General features: G+C 60.1%; 2 protein-coding genes across 2 annotated transcripts; one reads left to right on the plus strand and one right to left on the minus strand.

The window, feature by feature from the left end:
- The first annotated feature begins 199 nt into the window (after positions 1-199).
- Positions 200-9,037, plus strand: VOLCADRAFT_102998 (uncharacterized protein). Its single transcript, XM_002946359.1, has 14 exons — positions 200-493; positions 571-684; positions 995-1,195; positions 1,825-1,965; positions 2,470-2,569; positions 2,941-3,098; positions 3,717-4,136; positions 4,531-4,625; positions 4,996-5,511; positions 5,858-6,094; positions 6,295-7,415; positions 7,814-7,914; positions 7,981-8,154; positions 8,484-9,037. Exons 1-14 carry the CDS (start codon positions 422-424, stop codon positions 8,793-8,795), a joined length of 3,762 nt encoding a protein of 1,253 aa, XP_002946405.1. The 5' UTR covers positions 200-421; the 3' UTR covers positions 8,796-9,037.
- Positions 9,038-10,464: 1,427 nt separating this feature from the next.
- On the minus strand, positions 10,465-11,859 carry VOLCADRAFT_86657 (uncharacterized protein; the record flags this gene model as incomplete). The annotated part of the gene is made up of 2 exons (XM_002946526.1): positions 10,465-10,613; positions 11,073-11,859. 2 exons carry the CDS (start codon positions 11,857-11,859, stop codon positions 10,465-10,467), a joined length of 936 nt encoding a protein of 311 aa, XP_002946572.1.
- Between the last annotated feature and the right edge of the window lie 263 nt (positions 11,860-12,122).

Below are 12,122 nucleotides of genomic sequence, written 5' to 3' on the forward strand. Positions count from 1 at the left end.
AAGAGTGACCTATATGTTCACGTGCTTTCATCCTCTACCTTAAAAGGGTCTCGCTCGAACAAAATAGATGAAAGTTACAGACTTGCACCTGGGACTTACGGCAGCCGTACCTCGAAGGTGACTGGTCGCATCCCACATTGGTTAGTGAAAGGATTTGTAGCCTATATTGTTCATTCTACCGTACTTTATCATGCTCCCGTCAACTTTCCTCTATGGCACGTTACCTGTTATGACGATTTATTCATCGCTTTGTCCGTAAAACAAAACTTGTCGACATTATTATCGTCATATTTGGTACGCTCTATGAAACGTAACTGACCGTTGTCATGCTGCTGGAATGCTGAGCCGCGCTCAGCCGCGTGGAATGTTACACGGAAGGACGTGAAGAGGGCCGGCACAAGGGAAACCGTGCATCTTAAGAATGGATCATGGCCACGCGCAAGGGGGAAAAGCGGCCATCGACCCCCATGATGTGACGGACGTGCTGCAGCAGGTCAGCGGGGCATGCCGCGTACGTTTCCAGAGGTTGTAAGCAAGATGACACAGATGAAGCCCCGTGTTTGAATCTAGGCGTTATGGGAGCTTAAGCGGCTGAAAAACCAACTCGCAAAGCCGTATGCGACTCGCTCGACCGTCGCCGCGAACATCGCGCGGCTGGAGGACGACATACGCCGGCAAGCCCTGGTGGGTGTGGCGCTCTGCGTCTAGATCCACAGTCATTTCCGTGCTCCTCATGTATCCAGCAGAAAGTCTCAGAGCTCAAACCTAGCAGGGTGTTCTGCGGTGTGGCTTTGACAAAGGCACCCATCGCTGTGCTGAACCCGGGTCCTGTATCTTTCCAATTTCCTTGACAGTCCGTACACCAAAGCCCGTGTCTGGCACCCGTGGTCACTCTTTGTCTGGACAAGCTCTTTGCTGGGATGCTCTGTCCATTAACCCAAGTGCCTGCACCGCCACCGGGCCGCTGGACCCGGGTATCATCCTGCCGCCACAGGCCATCGCACATGCCACCGGCGTGGAGGCATCACTGGCGCTGCCTGCCCCCAGTCCACCGCCCGTGGGGCTGTCCCTCCACCCCAAAGCGCCAGCGCACCTTCCGCCGCCCAGTACAATACGGGCGGACCAGTTCCTCGCCACCCGCAGCGGGCCGCTGTTGGACAATCCCATTACAGAAACAGCGCGACAGTACCTCCAGGTGCGCCCGTGTACGCACCTCTGCACGCACACCTGCGCTGGGGACCTGCATGTACCCGTGCTCACTCATGCCTAGCTATGGTCGTGGCTGTAGGGGCATGACACAGCGCACATTCCAAGGGGTCGTTGGTACTGCGTCGCGTTGGAGCGTGTGTGAAGTTCCTGGCATACAGGGATGATTGATTGGGTCTGACAAGTTGGGCGTCGTCAAATGGTGGTTTTAAAGCCCGCCGCGCATCGCTAATAACGTCCTTAGAGGCGAATATCGTACCCATGTTTCTTGGGGTGCAACGATGACCCTTGGCATCGCATTCAGGGGCCGCATATGCTCCTGCACCTGCACCTGGCCCGGGATTTGGAATGGAAATTTGGACAGGACCTGAGAGTGGGTTTTGCCAGTGGTCTTGGTACTGTTCGTTGGGTCATCCTCTGCGACCTATATAGCCATGGCCATGGTAGTGATGGCCGCTGCCGCCTCCCCCAAGGCCCCACCTGTGGAACACTTGCAATCCGAGCGCTGCCGTATCCGTGGTGCGGCTCGTGAGATCCGCACCCGCCAACCACATGAGCACCGCCGCGCTGCCCATCGACTTGGGATACTGACCCGGCTCTTTGTTCGTTTGCAATCAGGAGCGATTTGCTGTCCCGTATCAGCCCAAGCAGCCGCCACCTCCCGGCAACCTGGCCAAGGGCCGCACCCCCGCCGCGGCCCCTGGAGTCATCCTCCCAAAACACATCCGCGAGGACCCGCATGGCCTGCCACCGCCTGAGGTACGCGGGCTGACGGTGAAAGGAGCGCCCCTCCTTCCCCCTTTTCACAACATACGTCCTTCGGCCCCAAAGGCGTGGTAACGTCCCAGCCTGGAAAGAGTTGTCTCGAAACACGGGGCAACCGACCTTTTCTGCGATGGGAGGGACATCGCTAAGGGTCCGGCGTGCATGCCTGGCATGGTGAATAGCCCTACCTCCAAATGATCGCGTATTCGTCTGTGGCCCTGGCTCCGTGTGCTGACTGTCGGCCTCCCTGGGGACTCACTGCGGCACACGGGAAGCGGACGCTGACTGCCCTGCACAGCCTTTTGCTTCCATTCGCCTACTAAGGGCTAAGGCTCGAATGACACATTACCTAGGCAACGGTCTTCAGGATTCTAGGTGATGCCACGGCGGCTTCATGCATTGCCTCGTCACGCCGGGGTTCCTCCGACGGCTGCCGATGTGGTGTGAGTGGTGTGTTCCCCTTTGAACTGCTCCTTGGAACGCCCTTCCGGGCGGCAGGTGACCGACTTGGAGCTGGACAAAGGGCTACTGCATGTGCTCAACCGGGGGCTGCTACCGGCCAGGTCCGACCTCACACCGGCACTGTGCGGAGCGACAGGTGCGTCCGGAATCCGTACAGGGCACTGGGTGTATGTCACGTGGGCCGGTGAAGGCGACGGCAGATGCAGGGTGCCCATGATGTTGGAAACGGCCGGACTGGATGTATGCGGGGCTTCGGGGGTGCACAGCTGCTTGATGTCTAGAGTTTATCCCGGAGCGGATTAGGGTTCGGAGGGCTTTGTGGCAGAGGTGCTACACGGCTTGCAGTGAGCGTGACCCGGTCAGAGCTGCTAAGGGCAGAGGAAAGGCCTGTACATGTTAATGCCATCATGGAATCCTGGCAGGTTCCTTGATACCACATATACACATTCATATATGCACACGCATTCAATCCCGTCTGCCGCCCGCACCCTCGCCGTCTGTGCCCAGGACCTATTCGCACAGCGCCCGTGCCTGTGCACCCCTACCAGAAGCAGTTTGAACGGGGTCCCGTAACCTCCGCACTGGAGGACGCACTGACGGTCAAGCAGGATTTTAAGTTGGACTTGCTGACGCCCGTCATCCGGCCGCAGCAGGAGTCCAAGCAGGTGGGTGTCTCGAAGGGGGGTAAAAGTACGGAAAAGACAAGCGAACTCCATCTTTCCCGACGGAGGGCGGTTGGCGGGGCGAGGGTCGGGTTGGATGGCAGTTTATACAGACAGGGATGGGCGAAGAGTCAGAAGTGAGCTAGTGTGGGACATTAGTAATGACGTATTTCTTCTCCTTGCCAAAGATCCGGGGAGAGCGACCGAGGGAGCGGTTGGCACATATCCAGGTGGCATGCATCGCGAAGCAAAAGGGAAAGGGTTGGCAAAGTCGGGGGGTTAATGTGGAGCGCAAGTGGCTAATACGACGGTTGCACAACCATGCTGCATGGCAGGAGGGAGGGAGAGCTATGGGCCTCGGTCTGGGCAGCGAGGCGAGGCAGCTCGTAGGATGGGGTGAAGCTCAAACAGCTGGCAGTACGAAGGCAGCTCCATCATTATGCACCCTGTTCTAGCCCACGCACCCAAAGAGCATGAAGTCTCTTGCAGCACCGGACCAGGCAAAGCCCCACGCATGCCCCTAACCGTGCACCTCATCCTCCATTCTTCGCTGCAACGTCTTCTGCCTTCCGAATGTCTGTGGACTCGTCTGTCCCTCTCCCTCAAAACCCCACTACCCAGATCTCGCATCATACGTTATCCATTGCCAGTGTGGCGGGCGGCGGCATTATGGCGCAGCCCCGGCCGCCCCACGCGCCCGTATACTTCCCCGGTGTTGACAGCTCCTCGGAACCCCAGTCCGGATCTCAGTATCGACAGTCCGTTTCCGGCTTGGACGCGCAACAACAGCAACAGGCGGCGGGTACGGCTCCATCGAGGGCATTTGAGTCGCTGATGGATGCATTCAGTCTGCATGAGGTGATGATTCGCAAGGGTGCCGTCGTCCGCGACACGCCCGAGTTCGAGTCCTATCAGCGCACCTTTACGTCCGTGTGGCCGGTGGTGGAAGGGTTGCTGCAGCACCTGGCAGCGCTGTGCGCTCAGTACGCGGTGCCGCTGGCGGTGGTCAACGGGAAGAGCCTCGCGGACTTGGCAGAGCAGGTCAGGCGTTGGGGAGTGAACGCATCGGAGCCCTAATTTGACGTTTAAAAGGAAAGGGGAACAGACGAACCCAGACGTGGCCCGAGGGACACAACGTGAAAACCGTCCTTCCTAGGAGCAGTACTTACCGAACTCTTGAATTTACTGCCGCGCCGCCACGGGAAGGAGACGGAGGGCGTACAGGGGGGGTAATCCTCAGGTGCTGGGTTGCTGGGGCTGCCGCTTGCTGCCACGATGGGTACGGGCTCGGTGAGGCGTCCTAAACAGACCTTAGTAAGCAGCCACTGCCCAGGCAGCGCCACTGCAGCCGCACAGCGCTCGGACGCAATGCTTGTCCCTTTCTGGTGTGTAATCGTGTTCCGGCACTCCCATCCTCGCTCCTGGTGGTCCTCAGGTGGGCGCCGCCGGCTACCAGCCCGCCATGGAGGACCTGCTAGTTTGCTTGACAAACATACAAGAGGTGGCGGCACTGCTCAAGCAGCCGGGAAGGTGCGAGGACGGGAAAGGAAGGCGAGCAGGAGGAGGTATTGCCATGGCAGCAGGCCGCAGCGCCGGGGGCAAGTCCTTGCATGGTGAAAGTGTAAACGTGGAAAGGATTTATCAGTGACATGTCGTTCCTAAACCGTAAACCTTTCAAAATCGTGCTACCCTTTCTCTATTTCCTTACCTAGCCTCGCCCTCATGGGGGCCTCACCGGGCACCAAACCAGCGATCCTTCCGGGATCCGCCCCACTCGCCGCTTGGGATGTCCAATCCTTCTGCCGCGCTCCACCTCCCCATTCTCCAATCCGGATATTGGCAGTCAATCCTTTGCATTTTGCACATGAACCCCACCACCACCACCACCTCCCCTTCCCAGGCGGTTCCTAGGTCCCGGGGGCCGTGACGCCGCCGCGCAGCTCATTCAGGCGCAATACCGCGGCCACCTCGCGCGCCGCAAGGACAGCGTCCGTGGTCAAGCTTCCCTTAAGATCCAGCACGCCTGGCGCACCAGCCGGCTGCGCAAGCAGCTGCGCGAGCGCATGCGGATGGCTCGCCTGGAGCGCGACATGCGCTTCACGGAGCTGCGGGACCAGCTGGAACAGCAGTGGCCGCTCATGCAGAGCAATGCGCACGTCGTAGTGCACGTGCCCAATCTACTGCCGACGCCGGTGGTGGCCCCCGGCGATTCAGCACCACAGCGAAGGCCGGAGCCCCATCTCATCCAGGCCATGTTGCTGAGGGAGGCGGCCCAGCTGGCGCGGCTGTGCGATTTGGCAGAGCCGCTGGTGGACTTGATCCTGGTGCTGCCCTCGCCCCCCGACCCGGAGGTGATGCACTACTGGAACAAGCTGCTGGAGGTCGGAGGCGTCAGGGACCCTGCCAGCAGATACAGGTACACGGCGACCAGCAGGAGCTGGTAATTTCGTGGTGGCGGTGGTGGTGGTGGTGGTGTACTGGTCGTGCGCAGTGGGGAGATGCGGATAACATTGACGAAATGTTGAGGTTCGATGTGCAAATATTAGCACAGCCAGGGGATGGCGTGAGTGGCAGTTCTTTGGCTTTGTGGGGTGGAAAGGAGCAGGCGGTGCAGGAGCCTGGACGCTGGGGGTGGTAATGCTTTCCGCTATGTGGGCTTCCATTGACCTCTTGGCCCTTGCCTTGTCTCCTGGGCTGTCGCCCTGCGAGCCCGCACAATATCCTCTGCTCCACGTCCTCGGCCCCCCCTCGCCCATCCCAAGGATTGTGGTGCCCGAGAACTACGTGCGGCTGCCTGGCCACATGTCCGTCACTGCCAAGCTGCTATCCTCGCCACGAGCGCTGAAGCGCATCGCCGCCGCCGTGCACGGCCGTCTTGCGTATATCGTGCCGGGCAACGTGCACGACGAGGAGGTGGAGCTGTCGGTGCACCTGGGGGTGCCACTGCTGGGACCTTCGCCATCCGTATGCAGGGCGCTCAGTAGGAAGTCGGCCGCGAGGTGGGGATTAGGAAGGGTGTACGGGAAAGGGAGGGGCAGCTGCACATGTTGCGTCGCTATGGCTAAGGAGATGATGATAGGAATAAAGAGGCCCCGGGAGGGGGAGCTTCCATTGCAGCTATCTTTTTTCCTCCGGAGATCATGCCTGTGTAAACCCACGGCGTTGCACTTCCTTCATCTCGCGATCCGCAATCCTGCAGGGAATTATTCAAAACCATCGATGCCAATATCGCCCCTGGCTGCGCCATCCGGCCTCAGCACGCCTCCACCGCTTCACATCAGCTCAATCCGCAGCTACAGGCGCTCACACGTTCCGGCAGAGACAGCGGCGATGGCGCCACAGGTGACATCCTGACCACGCCCCTCCGCGCTGGCACCGCTTTCGCCTTCGCTCCCGACGGTGAGCTTATCATGCGGGAGCCCATGTCCGGGGACGCGGTACACGGCAGTGCCGCCGCGGCCGCTGCCGGAAGCGGTAGCCCACCGCCGCGGGGCTCTTCCTCCTTCGAGCATGACGAGCAGCGCATTTTGATGACGCTAGCTGAGGCCATGGTACGGCACCCGCTGGTGCCGAAATGGCTGTTCAAGATCGACGATGAGATCATGGGCATGGGTCACGCCTTCTTCGATACGGCCTCCATTAAGGGCTGTGATGGGGTGCTGGAGCGCGTTATCGGGGAGGTTACGGGCAGCGGGCCCCGCTCCCCCGGCGACGCGTTGCGTTTGGAGCTGGGTCTTAGTGGCAGCGGCGACGGTGGTGGGGCAGCCACTGGAGGCAGCGTGCCGCCGCTGACGGAGGTACAGCGTGTGGCGATGTTCCGGCTGTATGAACTGTTATTCCGACAGCTGCCTCGCCGCCTGCATCTCACCTGCCGTGAGTCGTACCCGACGTATCGCGATTACGTGACAACACTGGCACGCCGTGGCGGCGTGTTGGAGGGCTGCCCGCACATGGCCGTTGGCTCGCCGTGTGCCAACCTGTTCATCGACCCCAACGGCGCAGTCACGGTGCTATCCACACACGAGAAGATTTTCTGCTACCCATACCGTGCCGTCGGCACGACGTTTCCGCAGTCCTCCGTACCGCACCGAGCACTGTATGACGCGGCCCTGGCGGTTGGGCGCTCCGCGTATACGGCGGGATTGTTGGGTCACGTGATGGTGGATTTTGTGACGCTGCTGGAGCCGCCAGGGGGAGGAGCTGATGTGCCACCACCGGGCAGCGCTAACAACCCCGGCGGGCTGCGGCTATGGTTGGTGGACTTGCGGCCCGGCATCACGCCGTCGCTTACAGCTTTCCAACTGTTTGATTTCCTGGCAGGTGCGTGCGGCTTGGCGCATCTCGTTGCGCTGCGCTGCTTAACTGAACGGCGAAGAAGATCAAGCGACAAGAAAGTTCCGAATTTGCGTGCCGCATATGTGTCCGAAACGCATGTTTACTTCTGCTTGGTCCCTTGGGTGGTGTTGGGTTGGTTGTATTGGTACGAGTTCTGACAGGCGGGGTGACCTACCAGCCAGAGCGCGGCTTACCGCATACCGTTTCCCCGTTCGAGCATCACATAACGGAGTGTAAGGCGTTTCAGAGGAAAAGGACCTCCACGCACTCCTATCGTGTACATCACTGAGTCCCTTATTCCCCTCCTACCGAGGTTCCTTTCTCGGCGTCATGCACAATGCCAACTGCAATGCGCCGTCCTCCCCCTTAACCCTGCACCGCAGCCGGCACCTTCAACCCCATGACTGGAGCTTACCTAGTGGAATTGGACCCCATCGAGGACACCGATCAGGGAGGGGACGAGGACGGCCGGGGGCAGGGCAAGGTGCGGCCGCCGGGCGGGGAGGCGTCGTGGCAGTCAACAGCCTCCCCAGCCGGGACCCTGCCGCAGAACGTGATGCCACCGGGGGCCGATGCCATGGCGCTTGGCCCAGCACCTCAGTCGCTGCGGTACTACTTTGTGCTGGACCAGCTGCAGCATCCCGCTATTAGGTCCATGCCATGCTCAAAGTTCTTCTACTACTGCTGGCAGCACGGCTTCCACTTCGACGTGGATCACCGGCAGGTGTGTATATATTCGTGTATGTGCTGAACTGTGTACGGGCCAGCTTGTACGCGTGTGTATAGGTGTTGTGGGTTGGAGAACAAGGTACCGCATGTATGGACCCGCATTGATTGGCGTGGGGTTCGGAAGGGAACATGAACGGTGGGGAGGGAGTGCCGCGTGTTTCCTTTGATGCAACAAACGATGTCTGATAGATGGTACCTTTCCCAGCTGTTCCGGTCCCCGCACACTCATTTTAGCACATTTACCATGTCCTCGCCGGAGTGCTGTCTGTGTACCTACCTATCAGACCCCCTGTCCTCTCTTCCCCCTTCCCCGTCCTCCACTAGGGTGTCATCTTCAACCTGTCGGACCGCTACCTAACCAGCGGCGCGCTGGGCTGCATGACAGTGGGCCTCACGCCGGCCTCCACCTACAGTGTCATGCAGCGTGTGCTGTCCTTCATATCCGCTACGGAGCTGGACGCGGCGCAGCGCTCCGACTGGTCGCTCACCGTGGAGGCAACCACCTTCCAGGACGTGCAGGCGCTGGTCAAGTTCATGGCGGAGCAGAGCGCCAGCCAGGAGCGGGAGGCGCGCGTGGGGCATGGACTGCATGTACCGGGCGCGGGGTTGGCCGGATTCGGGCGCGGGGCCGCATAAGGGTTCTGGGTGGTGAATTTTGCACGTCCTTGATTTCATTAGCTCTCCTGCGTGGGAAAAGGAAGTAAGATCTCTCCGCGGTGCGACGATGAGGATGCGATGGGGCACGGTGCGCCCAAGGGTTGCATCGCCGGACTGAGGTTAGATGTGTGGATGTACGGCATCATGGCGTATAGCCAGGCGATGCCATGATGAGCTTGGGGTGACGGAACTACCAAATTGACGTGGTGTGGCAGTTGTTGTACACCTGAATTCGCTTGGCCGTCTCGGCTTCATGTCCCGTTGCGGAGCCGTAGTCCTGTCGCCAATTGACTTCGGAGCTGACAAGCTAGATGCGTTCATACGGGGCACAGCTCTCAGCCTCGACCCGATGACCAATTCACATCTAATACGGCACGGCGGGGTTTCGTGTTACCTTCGTGGGCACCCCTCCAGCGTAGCGAAACCGTCTGGATGATGCTGGTCCAGTAAGCGTAGACATTGCGGCTTTGCTGTACTGTTACGGTATGACATGCTCAGGGAGACGGTGCGTGCGCAAGCTTTTGGCGGGCATGCCGAACTCGCGGGGAGTGAGGGTTGAGTTAAGGTGCTCCCAGCTTGCACTGAGGACGGGCGGAGTGTATATGCACGTTGAGGTGACGAGAAGAATGCCATGACATTGTCACCCACGCTCACATTGTACGGCTATTAAGACATGACAAACGTATATGGGGATCGTTACAGACCCTGCCTGGACACGCCGCCAAAGGCATGTAATGCATTCGTGGTCACCAGCGTCCGCTATTGACATAAGCAATGCCTGTGATGGCAGCTAAGCTACGGCAATCAGCAGGCCTAGGGCCTCGTATGGACGGATGTACCCGACGTCCAACGTCGGCCACTCATTGTTCCTCCACCGAGCACCCGAGCAGTATCCACGAGTAGCTGCATGAGCGTCTGCTCTCCTGCTACACCAATTATCGTGGCCCCACGAGCCCGCTGGGATCCTCAGCAGAGAGGTGCAGCAGGGAGAGCAGGTGTGCCGTGATGCAGTCTTATTAGCTCAACACACAACAAAACTGGAAGCGCAATCCACTTACCAGAAGGCATGCAGGACCTATTTCCGCTCCCCGGCACCACCACATACTCGCCCTGTTACCAGGCAACTGCTGCTGCAAGCACCGCAGCTTTGGCAGTGGATTCCAGCTGCACAAAGCCCCTCACCGTCCCCAGTCTACTGCTGCTGGGCACCAGGACCCACACTGCAAGCCCCGCGGTATGGCACAGGACCTCAACCATGCGGATGCCACAGCAAGGCCACCATCTTCTGCCGTCCTGTCCCTGCACGTGTAGATCCTACGAACTATCCCCAGTCGAAACCAGTTTCTAAGTCCGCCAAGAACGCTCCGTCTCCAAAGCCGCATCGACACAATGTCGTCGAAGCTGTGTCCTGAGCCGGCCTGCCATCTTGCTTCCCAGTCCCTAGTCGTCCTGACGACCATCCACCCCTAGTAAGTTACAAGCTACAAGTTCCGCACGAATGCGGGGGGCATCTGTGAAAGCCGGGAAGGCCCTGGACGATCCTATTTGAAATTTTTACTTCGCCACGGACTGATAGTCCAAGGCGGTTCGATCCCGCCAAGCTCCAGGTACCCATCCGCCTAGTGCAGCCAGCCCTCCGGTTGGCATGTCAACCCCTTCCGCCCGCCTCCGCCGCCACCTGTGAAAGGCTCTGTTCCAGAAGGCCGCTGAGCTCCCGGTACCGCAGTCGCGCAGCTTCCGTGCACTTGACCAGAGTGGCCGCGTCCGCCAGCACCTTCCCGCCCGCCTTGTAAACACCTGAAGTGCAACCAGCCGGGGACTGACGGGCTGTGTAATCGAAGAGACCCGTGTACAATATCAGGCAGAGCACGTGCCGGTTTTGCCACCCGGGCCCTCAGCACCGAAACGCTGCGGCCAAAAAAAAACGCTGCGGCCAAACCGATGCGGCCACTTCGGTGCATCGGGATGCAGAAGCGGATCGATCTCTCGGCGGTCCGTCGTCGTGCTGCCGTCGGACTGGGACTGACTGGGTGTGATATATCGTCCTGGCGGGGCCACGGTGATGGCAACGTATGTCCCTGCTCCGATATTGCAATCCCCCTGGACGTTTAAACCGCAACCTAACGCCACACCTTCGCCCAGCATCCCATACACAACATCCCGACTATTCGCCCAAACGCCCACAGCACCGAACCAGCTCGTTAATTTCTTCACCCAGCACTCCCCCGATATACACATAGACATACACGCCCCCACCTTGCAGCCGGCCGTGCTGGTCCAGCACCACCGACACGCTACATGCCGCCAGTCGCTCCTCCTCCGCAGTGGGGTCCACCAGGATGTAGTTCCGGTACAGGCAACACGTAAGGCCCAGCGGGCAGCGTCCCATGCCCACCGCTGTCGGGCTACCCGCCACCAGGCCCCCATCACCACCGGCCCCGCCACTGCCACTGCTACCGGCCCCCACGGCCACGTAATGCCCCTCCCGAGTACTCCGCACCGCCGGAATGCGTGTGTTGCGCAGCGCTGCTGTTGCTGCCAGCAGCGCTGTGTCCAATACACATCCGTCCGCGTCTAGCACGTACAGGTCCAGGGAGGCCCGCCAGGCCGCCTTGCCCTCCGCGATGCAGAGACTGCTCAGCTGCACTGCATCCCCCCCGGTCAGCAGAGCCGAGGTAAGCTTTTCCGTGACGGCACTAACGTGATCCGGCTGGCGGCCCGGCCGGTAGTCCTGCGAGCTGAAGGGCGCGAGCTCCACGTTGAGCGCGAGCTGGCCTTGCGAAGGGGCCGTCTCATCAGGCCGAATGATTTCAAGTCGCACGCCCCCGAGGACGGTGGTGCGTCCTATTTTCACCAGTGCGGAGCCGTCGGCGCTGGTGATGGCGCCGGCGCCGATGGTGACGGCACGAGCGCGGCCTAGAGGTCGGCCGTCGGGACGGACGCCCTCGGCGAGGAATCGGTCGTAGTACTGGTCGGGGTACAGCCGCTTGAAGGCGTCCGCATCCACGTCGTCGGACAGCACTGCCCTCGCAGAGGAGGTCATGGCAACGGAAGGAGTTTAGGGGCAGATCACACGTGCGCTGTCCCTTATTAGCTGGCTAGCATGTCCCGGAAGGGAAATCACAAGTTAAAGACGCAGCGCCTTCGGTTGCCAATTCGGCTGACAGTTTGCATGTACTGTGACAGCCGGTTTGTTAGGAATTCTCGTTGAGTTGTATCTAACAAACGAGCAGGACAGTTGACGGCGGAACGAGCTCAGCGCAAACCTGGGCGCATGACAAGGCAAGACTGTCTTTAATGGCAATA

The sequence above is a fragment of the Volvox carteri genome (genome assembly GCF_000143455.1).
Source record: "Volvox carteri f. nagariensis unplaced genomic scaffold VOLCAscaffold_3, whole genome shotgun sequence".
Lineage (NCBI taxonomy): Eukaryota > Viridiplantae > Chlorophyta > Chlorophyceae > Chlamydomonadales > Volvocaceae > Volvox > Volvox carteri.